The sequence below is a fragment of the Molothrus aeneus genome, chromosome 28 (genome assembly GCF_037042795.1).
Source record: "Molothrus aeneus isolate 106 chromosome 28, BPBGC_Maene_1.0, whole genome shotgun sequence".
NCBI lineage: Eukaryota > Metazoa > Chordata > Aves > Passeriformes > Icteridae > Molothrus > Molothrus aeneus.
Genome location: NC_089673.1, coordinates 3,564,027 through 3,579,214, shown reverse-complemented (window position 1 = coordinate 3,579,214; position 15,188 = coordinate 3,564,027). Strand labels below are relative to the sequence as shown.

At 57.5% G+C, this 15,188-nt stretch overlaps 1 protein-coding gene across 2 annotated transcripts; it reads left to right on the top strand.

The window, feature by feature from the left end:
• Nucleotides 1-76: 76 nt before the first annotated feature.
• KCNH4 (potassium voltage-gated channel subfamily H member 4) lies at nucleotides 77-15,154 on the top strand. 2 transcript variants are annotated; one of them, XM_066566855.1, is made up of 16 exons: nucleotides 77-181; nucleotides 2,575-2,808; nucleotides 3,805-3,936; nucleotides 4,048-4,190; nucleotides 5,065-5,308; nucleotides 6,302-6,459; nucleotides 7,567-7,603; nucleotides 7,727-7,921; nucleotides 8,892-9,091; nucleotides 10,242-10,491; nucleotides 10,965-11,179; nucleotides 11,687-11,734; nucleotides 12,438-12,799; nucleotides 12,902-13,002; nucleotides 14,159-14,238; nucleotides 14,324-15,154. In XM_066566855.1, exons 1-16 carry the CDS (start codon nucleotides 106-108, stop codon nucleotides 14,747-14,749), a joined length of 2,901 nt encoding a protein of 966 aa, XP_066422952.1. In that variant the 5' UTR covers nucleotides 77-105; the 3' UTR covers nucleotides 14,750-15,154. The 2 variants fall into 2 exon arrangements, with proteins under 2 accessions (XP_066422952.1, XP_066422950.1); XM_066566853.1 differs by having other exon boundaries at nucleotides 7,396-7,603.
• The last annotated feature ends 34 nt before the right edge of the window (nucleotides 15,155-15,188 follow it).

Below are 15,188 nucleotides of genomic sequence, written 5' to 3'. Positions count from 1 at the left end.
GGCGGGGCGGGGGCGGGGCGGGAGCCCCGGGCGGGCCGGGATCAGCCCGCGGTGCTGCGGAGGGGCAGGGGGCGGCGGAGGCAGCCCGGCCGGTGGGGCGGGACGATGCCGGTGATGAAGGGGCTGCTGGCGCCGCAGAACACCTTCCTGGACACCATCGCCACCCGCTTCGATGGCACACGTAGGGCTGGGACGGGACCGGGGAGGGGCCATGGGGGGAAACTGGGTGGGGGAAGCCGGTGCTCGGTAGGAGACGGCGAACGGGACGGGGATCGCCCGGCCCCGCTGATCCGGTGTGCCACGGCCACCAACGCGCTGTAACGGGACCGCCCCGTATTGGGCTCGGTGCTTCGGTACTCCCTGTGCCCGTGTCCCGGGCCGCCCCCGCTGCCGGTGCCGCTCGGTGTCGCCGCAGCCGCGCTCAGCACCAGGGACAGATCCCGGTGCCTGCGGGAGCACCGGAGAGGGCACGGTCGTCTCAACAGACCCGGGCTGAGCCGGGATCCCCAGGCCCCTGTCCCGTGCCCGGGTGGTGCCGGTGTCCCCGGGCGCTGAGCTGCTCTCGGTGTCCGTGTGCCGGGCCGGGATGGATTGAAGCTGGGATGGATTGAAGCCGGGATGGATTGAAGGTGGGATGGATTGAAGCCGGGATGGATTGAAGGTGGGATGGGTGATACCCAGGTACCACATGCCACCAGCACTGCTGGCACCATGAAGCCACCCAGGGATGGGCCGTGTTCATGACTGATCTCAGCTTCCCCTCTAAAACACCTGCAGCAGGTGTGTCCCAGGCCAGCTGCCTGCATGGCTGAGCATCTCCTCTCTTGCTGAGCATGATTGGCATGGAGATGGCACTGGGAGCCTGCAGCCACCTCGAAGGACACTATCGAGGCACTTGGAGCACTCTGAGCATGTGTTTGCTGCCATGCTGAGATGCCTCTGAGCCTGAAGTGACACGGGGCAGCCCTGGTGGCACAGGGGGTCATTTACCCAGGGAAGCTGAAATTTGGGATGTTACCCTTGGGCTGCAACGTGTGAGAAATCTCTCTTCCCCAGTCTGAGCTGTGCCTGGAGGTGACAGGGCAGAGCCACATGTGCCTCATGGTGGTGATCCCACTGTCCCTCCAGAGGGGCAGAGCTCATGGATCATGCTCTCCAAGGGAAACTGCCTGCAACACCAGGACCAAAACCTTGGGAATTTGCCCCAGAGAGCCTGGCATTGCCTCCAGTGCCCTGGCAGTCCCCTGTCCAAGGCTGCCCAACCACATCTGCCGGGCACTTTTAAACAGTGCGGGGCTTTGCGGGTTTGATGTGCCTCTTATCGGCTTTATCTGCCATGGAGAGGGGTTTAGGGCAGTGATACTCCGTGGGGAGTTAACCCTGCCTGTCCCAGGCAGCTGCAGCTCTGGGCCCCGGGGCACCCAACCAGGCACAGTGCCTACTGTGGCTGGGGTCTGCCAGCCTGCCAGGGCCGCATCCTCCAGCTCAGCCAGCCACTCCCAAATGCAAACCCTTGTTTTCTGTTCTAATAACACATCCTGGATATCACCATAATCCCGGCTTCCCAGAGCCAAAATCTGGCCTTAGTCACAGCTTCAGGCTATTTTTGCTTCTCCGAGCTAATCCTGGGCTGAGCTGTGCTGTGGTGGCCCCACGGCACCTCCATCAGCCAGAGCTGCCTGGGGTTGCCTCCCCTCCCTCCCACAGCCTCTTGCTGCCTTTGCCTGGCCCTGGCACCACTCTGCCCATGGTGTGCGGGTGCTGGCATCACTGTGGGCTCATTTCTTCTGTGAGAGGGGCAGAGCACATCCACCTGATCCTGGCTGTGTGATACAAGGGTTCTGTGCTGGGCAGAACCAGAGACCAATTTGGGGCTGGGAATACCCTGTTTTGCCCGTGGTTCCACCACAGTCTGTGCCAGCTGCACAGCCTCTTCCTTGGCACCCTGCTAACATGAGCCCCTCTGTCCCACTGTGGGGCAGGGCTGGGGGGCAGAACAGCTCCTCTGTGACTGGGCAGGGCACAGGGCTGGCAGCACTCTGCTGTGGCTGGTGCCACCTCCCACCACTGGGCTGGGTGATGCTGGGGAGTCTCTGTGCTGCTGAGAGGATGAGGATGCTGCAGTTCATCCCTGGCTGATGGCACCTGGGTGCTGGCCCTTGATGGTTTTTCTCCCACCCTCTCAGCTGGTTTCTCAGCACCCCACACCTCTGGGGATCTCAGCACCACAGCTGGGCACCCCTGGGCTGGGCACGCCCAGCTGGGAGCTGCTGCTCCCACTAAGCTCCCTGAGCCCTGGCAGAGTGGCAGATGGTGAGGGGGAGGCGTGAGCTGCCTCGTGTGGGCGATGGGGGCCAGGAGACAGATCCAGCCTCCTTCCCCTTCCACTACACAGGGCTGGGGTCCTGCCTGGGCTGGACAGGGGGCGAACAAGCTCTGGGAGCATCTAGGGACAACCAGCAGCCACATGGAGCTCTGGTTTCACCTCCCAGAGCAGGGCTGTGAGTGCTGGGCTGCTGTTTGTGCCCCCTGAGGTGGCCCCAAGGCCTCGGGGGCAGCTGTGTCTCCTTTCAGACAGCAACTTCATCCTGGCAAATGCTCAGGGCCGCTGTGGCTTCCCCATCGTGTACTGCTCCGATGGCTTCTGCGACCTCACCGGCTTCGCGCGCACCGAGGTCATGCAGAAGAACTGCAGCTGCCGCTTCCTCTGCGGGGCTGACACCAGCGAGCCCGCCCTGCAGGGCATTGAGAAGGCCCTGGACAGCAGGCAGGAGTACCAGACTGAGGTCTGCTTCTACAAAAAAAGTGGTGAGTGGCACGTGGGGCTGGGTACTGGCCACAGCTCCAGCTGGGATTTGGCCCAGTCGTGGTCTCGTGGTGTCTCGGTTTGGAAAGACAGGAGTCTGATAAGGAAGGCAGGAACCTGCCCTGAAATGGAGAATGTGAACCCTCCCCACCCCTCTGAATTGCTATAAATTTTAAATTAAGGGGCTCTCAGGCAAAATATATGGGAACAGGAAATAACAGTTCTTTAATAGGGAAGAAAATAAAAGGATGAAATAAACAATGCAGTAAACTAAAACAACACTGACAGAGTCAGAACACAGCCTGACACCCTGTGGGTCAGGGTGTTGGCACAGTCCCATTGGAATTGTGGCTGCAGCCCTCCTGCAGTGCCAGGGCTGGTTCTGCTGGAGCAGGGATCCTGGAGAAAGGTGCAGTCTCTTCCTCTGAAGATCCAGGGCAAGAGGCAGCTGCTGCTCCTCTGGGAAATCCAGTGCAGAAGCTGTGCTGGTGTTCCAGAATCTCCAGATTATAGCCAGGTAGGAATGCTTGGCTGGTGTTCCAGAATCTCCAGATTATATCCAGGTAGGAATGCTTGGCTGGTGTTCCAGAATCTCCAGATTATATCCAGGCAGGAATGCTTGGCTGGTGTTCCAGAATCTCCAGATTATATCCAGGCAGGAATGCTTGGCTGGTGTTCCAGAATCTCCAGATTATATCCAGGTAGGAATGCCTGGCTCCTCCCTCTGGGCTCACATCTCCCAGTGGGATGCTGCAGTTCTTATCAGACATGCAGTGACATTCCATAGCTGTTATCAGCAGATGGCCCCTCCCGAGGGAGGAGTGATTGTGATCACTCTCAGAGAGAGATAAGGCAAACTGCCCACTTGACAAAAGACAGCTGCCATACAGCTGGTAATAGAACACATCTTGCCTTGCAACCTGGACCACATGGCCTGGGGGAAGCTGCTGAGCAGTGAGGGAGCTGCCCTGCCCTCACCAACTCTCTCCTGCACCCAGGAGCTGCCTTCTGGTGCCTGCTGGACATCATGCCCATCAAGAATGAAAAGGGGGAGGTGGTGCTCTTCCTCTTCTCCTTCAAGGACATCACAGAGAGCCGAGGCAGGAGCTGCCCTGGTGAAAAGAAGGAGGGTGAGCTGTGGCTGTAGAATGGGAGCAGTGTGAGCAGTGGACACGGGGCAAAGGGGCTCCCTGTTCCCTGGTGGGGAACAGCACTAACTCAGCATGCCTTGTCCACTGCAGAGAAGCAGAGGAGTGAGAAGCAGAGGAGCAAGAAGCCTGGGAGCTCTCACCTGAGGGCTGCACGGAGGCAGGGCCGGACCATGCTGCACCAGCTCAGCAGCCAGTTTGTCCGGAGGGACCGTGGAGAGATGAAAATCAACCGTGTAAGGACCTGGGGGACCCTCAGTGCCTCCTGTGCTGGGGATGTGGTGAGCTGGCAGTGCAGCAGCTCTCCTGAGAGCAGAGCCCAGCCTCACTGGGATGCTGTTCCCATGCACGTCTCTGCCTGGCCTGCCAAGTACTGAAATTCCCCCCAGCTCTGGCAGCCACGCTGTACCCAGGCTGCACTTGTGTTTGGTTGGCAGCAGGAGAACCCAGTGGGTGCCCAGAGCTGCTTGTTGAGACAGCAGAGCTGGCAGCTCTGGCAGAGCTGTGCCTCTCCTCATATATTCACTGTCAGGAAACCCCAGTGCTGGCTCTGAGCGCAGCCACACTGGCTCTAGGGAGTGCTGTTACCAGGGCGCCAGAGCTGTGGAGCTGCCAGGTGGAGTACAGTCCTGTGCCAGCCCCTTTGCACAGCTGCTGTGCCCAGTACAGGGCACCACCTGCAGTTGTGGGGCCAGAGAGGGAGTCTCAGAGCTGCTGGGTCCCAGAGCTGATGAGCAGGCAAAGGGTAGCAGTGCACCAGCCTTGAATTTTGGGGATTTGGGTGGGATGGCCCTGGCACTGCCGTCACCTCTCCCCTCCTCTGCCCCAGCATGTGAATTCCATGTGTCTGAAACCATCTCTGCACCTGAGATGGTTCCAGGCAGCAGCTGGCATTGCCAGGGGATCACTGTTAATAGCAATGACATTGCATTAATTGATGTGCTGCAATCAGGGGTTCTGTGCCCATCCCACAGTGCAGGAAAAGGGGGTCATCACCCTGGCATCAGGGGGTGCCAGCTGGCTGGCAGGACTCAGGGGAAGGGGTGGCTGTGGTGGCCTTCACCCCTTGTGTGGGATGACCCCTGTCCCACCCCACGTTTGCCCCTGCAGAACGTGTTTGAGAACAAGCCGTCCATCCCCGAGTACAAGGTGGCCTCGGTGCAGAAATCCCGCTTCATCCTGCTCCACTACAGCATCTTCAAGGCTCTCTGGGACTGGCTGATCCTGCTGGCCACCTTCTACGTGGCTATCACTGTCCCCTACAACGTCTGCTTCACGGGCACGGAGGACAGCCTGTCAGCTGCCCGCAGCACCATCGTCAGCGACATCGCCGTGGAGATGCTCTTCATCCTGGGTAGGTCTGAGCACTGATCCAGGGTACAGGACATGTGGGGCAGGGATCAGGGGTGATGGAGAGGTGTCTTGGTTTGGAAAGACAGGAGTCTGATAAGGAAGGCAGGAGCCTGCCCTGAAATGGAGAAAATTTTTTTTTTTGAAAATGAATTCCCCCCCCCTCCGAATTGCTATAATTTTTAAATTAAGGGGGGCTCTCAGGCAAAAAAATATGGGAGCAGGAAATAACAGTTCTTTAATAGGGAAGAAAATAAAAGGATGAAATAAACAATGCAGCAAACTAAAACAACACTGACAGAGTCAGAACCCAGCCTGACACCCTGTGGGTCAGGGTTCTGGCAGCAGTCCCATTGGAATTGTGGCTGCAGCCCTCCTGCAGTGTCAGGGCTGGTTCTGCTGGAGCAGGGATCCTGGAGAAAGGTGCAGTCTCTTCCTCTGAAGATCCAGTGGCAGAGGCAGCTGCTGCTCCTCTGGGAAATCCACTGGAGAAGCTGTGCTGGTGTTCCAGAATATCCAGATTATATCCAGGCAGGAATGCTTGGCTGGTGTTCCAGAATCTCCAGATTATAGCCAGGTAGGAATGCTTGGCTGGTGTTCCAGAATCTCCAGATTATATCCAGGTAGGAATGCCTGGCTCCTCCCTCTGGGCTCACATCTCCCAATGGGATGCTGTAGTTCTTATCAGCCATGCAGGGACATTCCATAACTGTTATCAGCAGATGTCTCCCCAGGAGGGAGGAGTGATTGTGGTCACTCAGAGAGAAATAAGGAAAACTGCCCAAAAGACAATTTTGACAAAAGACAGCTGCCATACAGCTGGTAATAGAACACATCTTGCCTTGCAATCTGGAACAAGAGGGGAGATGGGATTGCTGTGCCCCTGCTGTTGGCCCGGGGCACACCAGAAGTGACACCAATGCTGGCTGTGGACACTGGCTTAGCTCTGCCAGCCACAGGAGGGGTGGTGAGGGCTGGTCCTGCTCTCGTGGGGCAGATATCATCCTCAACTTCCGGACAACATACGTCAGCCAGTCGGGCCAGGTTGTGTACGACCCTCGCTCCATCTGCATCCACTACGTGGCCACCTGGTTCTTTGTGGATCTGATTGCTGCTCTGCCCTTTGATCTGCTCTACATCTTCAACGTGACCGTGGTGAGTGCTGCTGGCACAAACACAGCCCTCGACAGCAAAGCTGCTGCCCACCTCCCTGCTCCTCTCCAGCACCCACGTCTCCTGGGGGTACTTGGTGCCCTGACACGCCACGACTATTGAAATAATTACCAATATAGTTGGATGGGACGTGCCTGAGCTTGTCTGGCCCTTGCTGCTTGACCAAAAGGTGGAAACTGTGGTGATCTCACCCCAGAGACACCTTTGGCTGGCTGGATGCTGCAGCTGGGCACATGGGGACAAGTGATTTGGAGAATTGTTTACCCAGACATTCAGGAGCTCAGGTTTCTCTCTGGCGGAGAAGCTTTAAGGTGATGGTGAAGGAAAGGAGTCGGTTCTAATGGAGGGTTTGGATCCAGAGCTTTATTCTGGCCCACAGGCCTCTGAATCCAGCACCAGCTCCAACAGAACTCCCTGACCCTGTGGTTGCTGTTCCTTTGAACCCCGGGGAGAGGGGCAGGGAAGGGGTAGGGAGCCACCAACCAGGTATGGGAGGCGGAAATCTCAAGGGACAAATGACACCTGGATGGCCCAATGTCGCCCCAGGGGTAGAGGGCATCCTTTGAATTCTGCCAATCACTCGATGCCTTCTGGAATGCCAGGACTGACAGACAGTGCTGGGAGGGGAAAGGAGAGGTGACTGACACACCTGGGGAAGGAATCTTCAGGGAGAAACCCGGGCTATCTGAGGCAAACCACGACATCACACCGCAACACACGACCCTGGCTGCCTGCTGGGTGTTGGGCACGGGGCTGCAAGGCTGGTTGGGATGAGCTGCCTCTGCCTTGCCCTGCTCCCCATCACCGTCCTGGCAGCTGTGGGGTTCACAAAGGGTTCCTGCCCTAGGGGTGGTGTTGGGGTCCCTTTTCATCCCTGCCTGCAGCTACCCCAGGTTCCCCTCCCTGCCTGCCCCCCAGACCTCGCTGGTTCACCTGCTGAAGACGGTGCGGCTGCTGCGGCTGCTGCGGCTGCTGCAGAAGCTGGACCGCTACTCGCAGTACAGCGCCATGGTGCTGACCCTGCTCATGTCCATGTTTGCCCTGCTGGCCCACTGGATGGCCTGCATCTGGTACGTCATCGGCCGCCAGGAGCTGGAGAGCAACGACCCCCGCACCTGGGACATCGGTGAGTGAGGGCTGGGGGCAGCTCGGGGCACTGGGATCCTCCCTGTGCTGTGGGTCAGCAGAGCCAGGGGTGCAGCGCTCTCAGCTGGCTCCTGCAGTGCTAACCCCAGGCTGTGCTTGGCAGGCTGGCTGCACGAGCTGGGCAAGAGGCTGGAGGCTCCCTACATCAACAATTCGCTGGGAGGCCCCTCCATCCGCAGCGCCTACATCGCCTCCCTCTACTTCACCCTCAGCAGCCTGACCAGCGTGGGCTTTGGGAATGTTTGTGCCAACACCGACACCGAGAAGATCTTCTCCATCTGCACCATGCTCATTGGGGGTGAGGCGGGCAGCGGGGCCGGGCAGGGCGCTCACCTGGGGCTGCCAGAGGGTTGTGTCCCTGGCAGGGCGCTGGGGGAAGTGGTGGGATTGTGAGAGAGACCTGAGAGACAGCCCCGGGCTGGGTTTGGGGAGCAGTCCCCCCACCATGCTGTGCCCACAGCTGCCCTGTATAGTTTTGCAGACACCCCCAAGGAGGGGAGAGAATGATGCATCTGACTCCATGGATATCAGAAGGCTAATTAATTTCTTTATTATACTATATTATTCTATACAATATTACACTATTACTATATTACACTATATTATTACTATATTACACTATATTCCTTTGAGAGGATGGAGGCAATGATGCATCTGACTCCATGGATATCAGAAGGCTAATGAATTACTTTATTATACTATATTATTCTATACTATATTGCTGTACTATATTACACTATTACTATATTGCACTATATTATTACTATATTACACTATGTTACACTATATTACACTATGTTATTACTATTATAATTACTATAATTATTATATGTATTACACTATATTCCCTCGAGGGGAGGGGGGAAACGATGCATCTGACTCCATGGATATCAGAAGGCTAATGAATTACTTTATTATATTATATTATTCTATACTATATTACACTATGTTACATTACATCTAAACTGAACCTGCCAAGCACTCAACTCTGCACACAACTGCACACAAAACTCATGAATGTCAGTAACAGTCCTGACACACACACACACACACACACACCATCACTGTGGGTAAACAATCTCCATATTGCATTCTACTTTGGCACAAACACAGGCAACACAGCAAACGGTAAGAATTGTTTCTCCTTTCTCTGATGTTCAGAGAATGTGAAACCCAGAATAATATTCTCGGGAGGAATTTTGTGCCTTGCTTTTCTCTGTGAGGAGAAATGTGAGGAGCAATCAGGCTGCCCTCCCTCCTGCCCCCAGCGCTGATGCACGCCGTGGTGTTCGGCAATGTCACGGCCATCATCCAGCGCATGTACTCGCGCCGCTCGCTCTACCACACCCGCATGAAGGACCTCAAGGACTTCATCCGTGTCCACCACCTGCCCCAGCAGCTCAAGCAGAGGATGCTGGAGTACTTCCAGACCACCTGGTCGGTGAACAACGGCATTGATGCTAATGAGGTAGGAGGTGTTGGTGGGGCTTGGCCAGCCCCCTCCAGCCCCAACCTGCGCCTATCCGGGGAGCAGTGGGGCTGGAATAAACCCGACTGCCTGCTGGGCTGATCTTGCTCCTGAGCAGGCAGCACGGGCCAGATAACTCAATCCTTCCTGGGGACAGAGTGTCCGAGTACCCAGGCCGCTCGTAGCCGTTGGCTACCTTAGCAAGCCCAAAGGATATCAGCTCTTTAGTGATTATCAGCTCTCTTAGGATTCCAGCTCTTTGCTTGCTAAGGCGCCTTGCAGGCTAGTTGGGAAGCAGATGTGAAAGAGGAGAAGAAAACGTCCTGGGGTTCCACAGTGATGGTTTTATTGAGGAGTCTGTGAAGGGTTCCAGTGACAGCTCTTCTTCTGCCGAATGGGCTAAAACAGCCCCTTTTTATAGGGTATAAAGGGATCCAAACTTGTCCAATAGTAGGGGTTAGGGGAAAGTGACCTGTGGGGTTGCAGAGACAAGCTGGGGTCCGAAAGGCAGAAGACAGGATCTTATTTTGCTATTTCATCATAACTCAGCAATTCCTATCGTTAAGCCTCAGCCTTCCATGGGGCCATAGCAAGCTTGGAGCCTGCTACACTGGCAGGGCCAGCTCAGAGTGGTGCTGGAGGGACCAGCTCTGGGGCAAATTGCTGCCAGCACGGGGAGCAGGACAGGCATATGGAGCAGAAACAGCTGATTACCACAGTGCCCACCTCTGCTGAGACGCTGGGGCAGCTCAGCAGCAAAATTCCCCACGCTGGAGGGGAACCTGTCCCTTGGGGCTGCAGGAAAGCTGCTGCCTGCCCCTCGTGCCCACAGCCCCGGTGTCGCTACAGGACACGAAAGAACACAAGCGCACATCACTGTTCTCAAGGTGAAGAAAAAGGGAAGTTTATTTTCTGACTAACATTTATAGTTTTCCAAGAGTGACAGTTGATTGGAGGGTGACAGTGCCACCTCTCCAATGACACTGGACAAGCTAACAATCTATTAACTTTTTCTCCTTCTATAAAGGAATGCAAAACAACGAGTTATTTACAGAAAGTGTGTGAGAAAGCTTGCTGTAAGAATGTCAACATCAGAAGGCTTAGAAAATTTTAAAAAACCAGAGTGACACCCCGGCTCCTCTGTCCCCAGCTGCTCCACGATTTCCCCGACGAGCTGCGTGCCGACGTGGCCATGCACCTCAACAAGGACATCCTGCAGCTGCCCATCTTCGAGACTGCCAGCCGGGGCTGCCTCCGCTCCCTGTCCCTGCACATCAAAACCTCCTTCTGTGCCCCGGGGGAGTACCTGCTGCGCCAGGGCGACGCCTTGCAGGCCAACTACTTCGTCTGCTCCGGCTCCCTGGAGGTGCTGAAGGACAACGTGGTGCTGGCCATCCTGGGTGAGGGCAGGTGGCGTGGGCTCTGCCCCAGGGTGAGGGGTGAGGGTGTGACCGTGTGTGTTCACAGGGGTCTGAGGATGAGGGAAGAGATGAGGATCTGACTCCATGTTTCAGAAGGCTTGATTTATCATTTTATGATAAATATTATATTAAAACTATACTAAAATAATAGATGAAAGGATTTCATCAGAAGGCTAGCTAAGAATAGAAAAAGAAAGAATGATAACAAAGGCTTGTGGCTCGGACAGAGAGTCTGAGTCAGCTGACTGTGATTGGCCTTTAATTAGAAACAAGCACATGAGACCAATCCCAGATGCACCTGTTGCATTCCACAGCAGCAGATAACCATTGGTTACATTTTGTTCCTGAGGCCTCTCAGGTTCTCAGGAGGAAAAATCCTAAGGAAAGGATTTTTCATAAAAATGTCTGTGTCAGTGAGGGGCTCGTGTCACTGAGCCCAGCCCCTCCTGCAGGCAAAGGGGATTTGATTGGAGCTGACCTGTGCAGAACGGACCAGGTGATCAAGACCAACGCGGATGTGAAGGCTCTGACCTACTGCGACCTTCAGCACATCGGCCTGCGGGGGCTCTGTGAGGTGCTGCAGCTCTACCCTGAGTACGCCAGCAAGTTCACAGCTGACATCCACCAGGACCTGACCTTCAACCTGCGCGAGGGCAGCGAGATGGAGGTGGGTGCGTGTCCCCCTGCTCAGCCCCTTGCTGTGCTCGCGGCCCTGGGGCTGGGCACGGCCGTGGAAGGGCAGTCTGTGCACTCAGGGTGCAAGGTTGGGGAAGGGGCTGCAGCTCTGCCACCCTGGCACGCAGGTATGTCCTGTCCTGGCTCTGTGCGACCCAGGGAATTGGCAGAGAGAGCCTTTGCCGTGCAGGAGGATGAGGTAGATGGAAGGCCTGGAAATGGGGTTGGAGAGAACTGGACAGATAGCCAAGGCAAAGCCCCCTGGAGTGAAGCATGCAGCTGGGTTTAGTCATGCTGATGGCTCCAGGGGGGATGTTCTGCTGCAGAAATGGCTCTGCTGCACTTTACCTCCCCCAGCTCTGCTGAGAGAGGCTTGGAGCTCCTCTGGAGCATCTCCCTGGTACCCAGTTTCCCCCTGTGGTGGTGTGGGAGGGCCGTGCAGGGGCTGTGCAGGGGCTCTCTCCTGCTGCTCAGCTGGCACCGTCTGCTCTCCCCGCAGGGGCTCTGCCGCTACTCCCGGTCCCCGAGGCTGCCACAGGTGCCACAGGTTCGTCCCTCGCCGAGGCTGTGGGGAAGGATGGGGCAAGGGTGGCTGTGGCTGGGACCAGTCCTTATTGGAATATTGCCAATATAACCATCGGGATGTGCCTGAGCTTGTCTGGCCTTGCTGCTGAACCAAATAGTGGCACTGTGGTGTTTCACCCCACAGACACTTTTGGCTGGCTGGGTGCTGCAGTTGGGCACATGGGGACAAGTCCAGGCCTGCAGGAGCTCTGGTGGTGGTGGGATGGAGCTTCCCCCCATAAGAGGGTCTGCTCCTCAGGTTTACCTCTGGTGGAGAAGCTTTAAGGTGATGGTGAAGGAAAGGAGTCGGTTCTGATGGAGGGTTTGGATCCAGAGCTTTATTCTGGCCTCTGAATCCAGCAACAGCTCCAACAGAACTCCCTGAGCCCGTGGTTGCTGTTCCTTTTAACCTGGGGGAGAGGGGCAGGGAAGGGGTAGGGAGCCACCAACCAGGTACAGGAGGGGAGATCCCAAGGGACAAATGACACCTGGATGGCCCAATGTCCCCAGGGGTAGAGGGCATCTTTTGAATTCTGCCAATCACTTGATGCCTTCTGGAATGCCAGGACTGCCAGACAGTGCTGGGAGGGGAAAGGAGAGGTGGCTGACACACCTGGCAGGGAATTATCAGGGGAGAGACCCTGAAATCACAATGCAACAAGTCCTGACCTCCTCCCCTCCTGCAGCCTCGTCCGGAGAGCGGCGCTGCCCCGGAGAAGCCCCTTCCCTCCATCGTGGAGGATGAGGAGGAGCCCGACGAGGTCTTCCAGCAGTCCCCTGCCAGCAGCTCCCGCCGCAAGCTGCTGCTGCCGGCTCTGAGCAGCTCGGTGCGGCGCGGTTCCCTGAGCAGCCTCCTGGGCGATGAGCTGTGCCAGGTCTCAGCCCTGCGGCACAGCTGCCCCTCCCCGGCCCGCGGCAGCCGCAGCCCCTCTCCGCAGTGCCGGAGGGACAGCCGGCTGCTGGAGAGGGGCGGCGGTGTGGGCAGGAGGCCGGCCAAGCTGCTCATCCCCTCCCTGCACTCGTACGGCCCGCCCGACCTCAGCCCCAGGTAGGTGCGGATGCGCGGGTGGGTTATCCCTGCCAGCCAGGCTGCCCAGGTGCTGGCACAGAGGGGGTGACACGGGGCAGCCCTCACCCCCTCCTGCTCCAGGGTCGTGGATGGCATTGAAGACAACGGAGGCACTTCGGAGTCACAAACCTTCTGCTTCAGCATGGAGCCACTGAGTGCGGCAAGGGACTCCCCCAGCTCAGGTACTGCCAGGAGTGTAGTAGGTTCATTTAACTCAGAGCCTCAAACCCTCTCCCTAGCTTAACTCAAACCATCCCCCATGACTAACTGCCCTCTCTTAATCAACCTCATCACAGCCCTCTCCTATGCCCTTCCAATCTGAATTGCAGCAGCCTTCCTCACGCTAGTAAAGCGCAAAATCCTCAGCTACATACAAGGCCGAAAGGGCCCAAACATTATTGGCCCTTTCGGGCTCCTACAACCTCTAGCAGATGGAGTAAAACTATTTATCAAAGAGCCTATTCGACCATCAACATCATCCCCAATCTTATTCATTGCAACCCCAATACTAGCCTTACTTCTAGCAATCTCAATCTGAACCCCACTGCCCCTTCCATTCTCCTTAGCAGACCTCAACCTAGGCCTACTCTTCCTATTGGCCATGTCGAGCTTAGCAGGGCACTCCATCCTTCTCGGGTCGCTGTTGTTAATTGCTGCCCCAGGATGTGCAGGGTGTCTCTGCTTCGGCCCACGCGGCTGAAGAACGAGTCTGGATTCTTCAGTTTTCAGTCTTGAGCTTGTTTATCAATTCTTATCTATAAAATTTTCTTTCTGCCCAGCTGAGATCTGCTCAGCAGGGCAGCCACAGGCACTCTGACCACCCCCGAGGTGGTGTTGTCCCTCTGCACCACAAACCATGTACAACATATCTACACTTAATTCCCAATACCTATCACCCATGCCAGACAGTGCACTTCTACTCTAAACCAGTCCCAAAGTGCCAACATCACTGCAGAAAACGGAGAACAAGAAGAAGAAGAAGAAAGGCTGGACACGCCCAAGTTCCTCCATCTTGTCCCCAAAACCCCCATACCAAAAAATCCCAAAATCTACATCTTCACCCTGTGATCATCTTGTTACTACACCATTCAAACCTGTGCGACTTTCAGGTCCTCATACAAAGTTGGTAACACACTCCAGGGGTCAAAATCAAATCCCCAGGTGTTCTGGGCTGCGTGCCAGGGTCTCTGGTGGGGTCCTGGCAACTCTGGACACCCAGAGGAATGCACTGAGTTCTGACACTTCCTATGATCAGGCTGAGCTTCCCTGCTGGGCAAGGCCAAAGTGCCAGCCCTAGGGGTTGGCACGGCATCCCACCTCTGTCTGCATCCTCCCCAGCAGGGACTGACCCCGGTGGCCCAGCCCTGGTGATGGAGGCAGAGCAGATAAAGCAGAACATCAGCAGGCTCAACCAGGAGGTGTGCTGGGGACCACAGGTGGGTGCATGTCCCCAAAAACCCCGCGGGCATCGGCCGCTGCTCACTGCCGTGTGTCCTCTTGCAGATCAACCACCTCAACCAGGAGGTTTCTCACCTCAGCCGGCAGCTGCAGAGCATGATGGAGCTGCTCAAGGCTCACCTGGGCACCCCGCACCCGCCTGCCTGTCCCTGCCGCCTGCCCGCAGCCGTCCCGGTGCCCGCCTCGCCGCCGGTGCCGCCCAGCTCGCTCAGCTCGCCCACCGGCAGCCCCCGGGCCAAGCGCTGCCCGGTCCGCAGCCGCTCTGCCCACGCCGCCGCCCTGCAGCCCGGGCTGGGCACCGAGGGGGCGCGCCCGCCGCGAGGGGACGGCCCCGACCCCCGCCGGGGCTCGGACTCGCAGCCGCCGCCGCCGCTGCCGCCGCGCTCCGCCCGCTCCTTCCCCGGTTGCTCGGCCGGCGCTTGGTGTCGCGCCCGCCCGCAGCCGCGCTCCGGTTCCACCAGCTCGCACTGACCCCGCGGGCACCGGCGGGAGCCTCCCCGGGGATCCGTGCTCCCGGGGATCACCGGGGCTCTCCGCTCCGGGTGACTCTGCCCGGGGATCACCGGGGCTCTCCGCTCCGGGTTACTCTGCCGGGGGTCCGTGCCCCCGGAGCCCCCCGGGACGCCGCGTTCCGGACACACGCAAGGATTTTGATACGGTTTTATACTCTTGGCCCTCCGGGCCTTTTATGTAGCCCCGCTCGGGTCTCCCGGGGCTGTGGGACGTGGCGGGGCAGTGTACGGGTCTCCGGTGGGGTCTCCGGTTTGCCCGGGGGTCGCGGCCGCTGCCGCCCCTTCGCGGCTGTAGTTCGTGTTGTTCCGCCCCGCCTCTCCCACGCTCCCCGCAGCACCGAGAAATAAAGGCTCTATTTTTCCAGCCCCGGCTCCGCTCAGTCTCCGTCCGCCTCCGC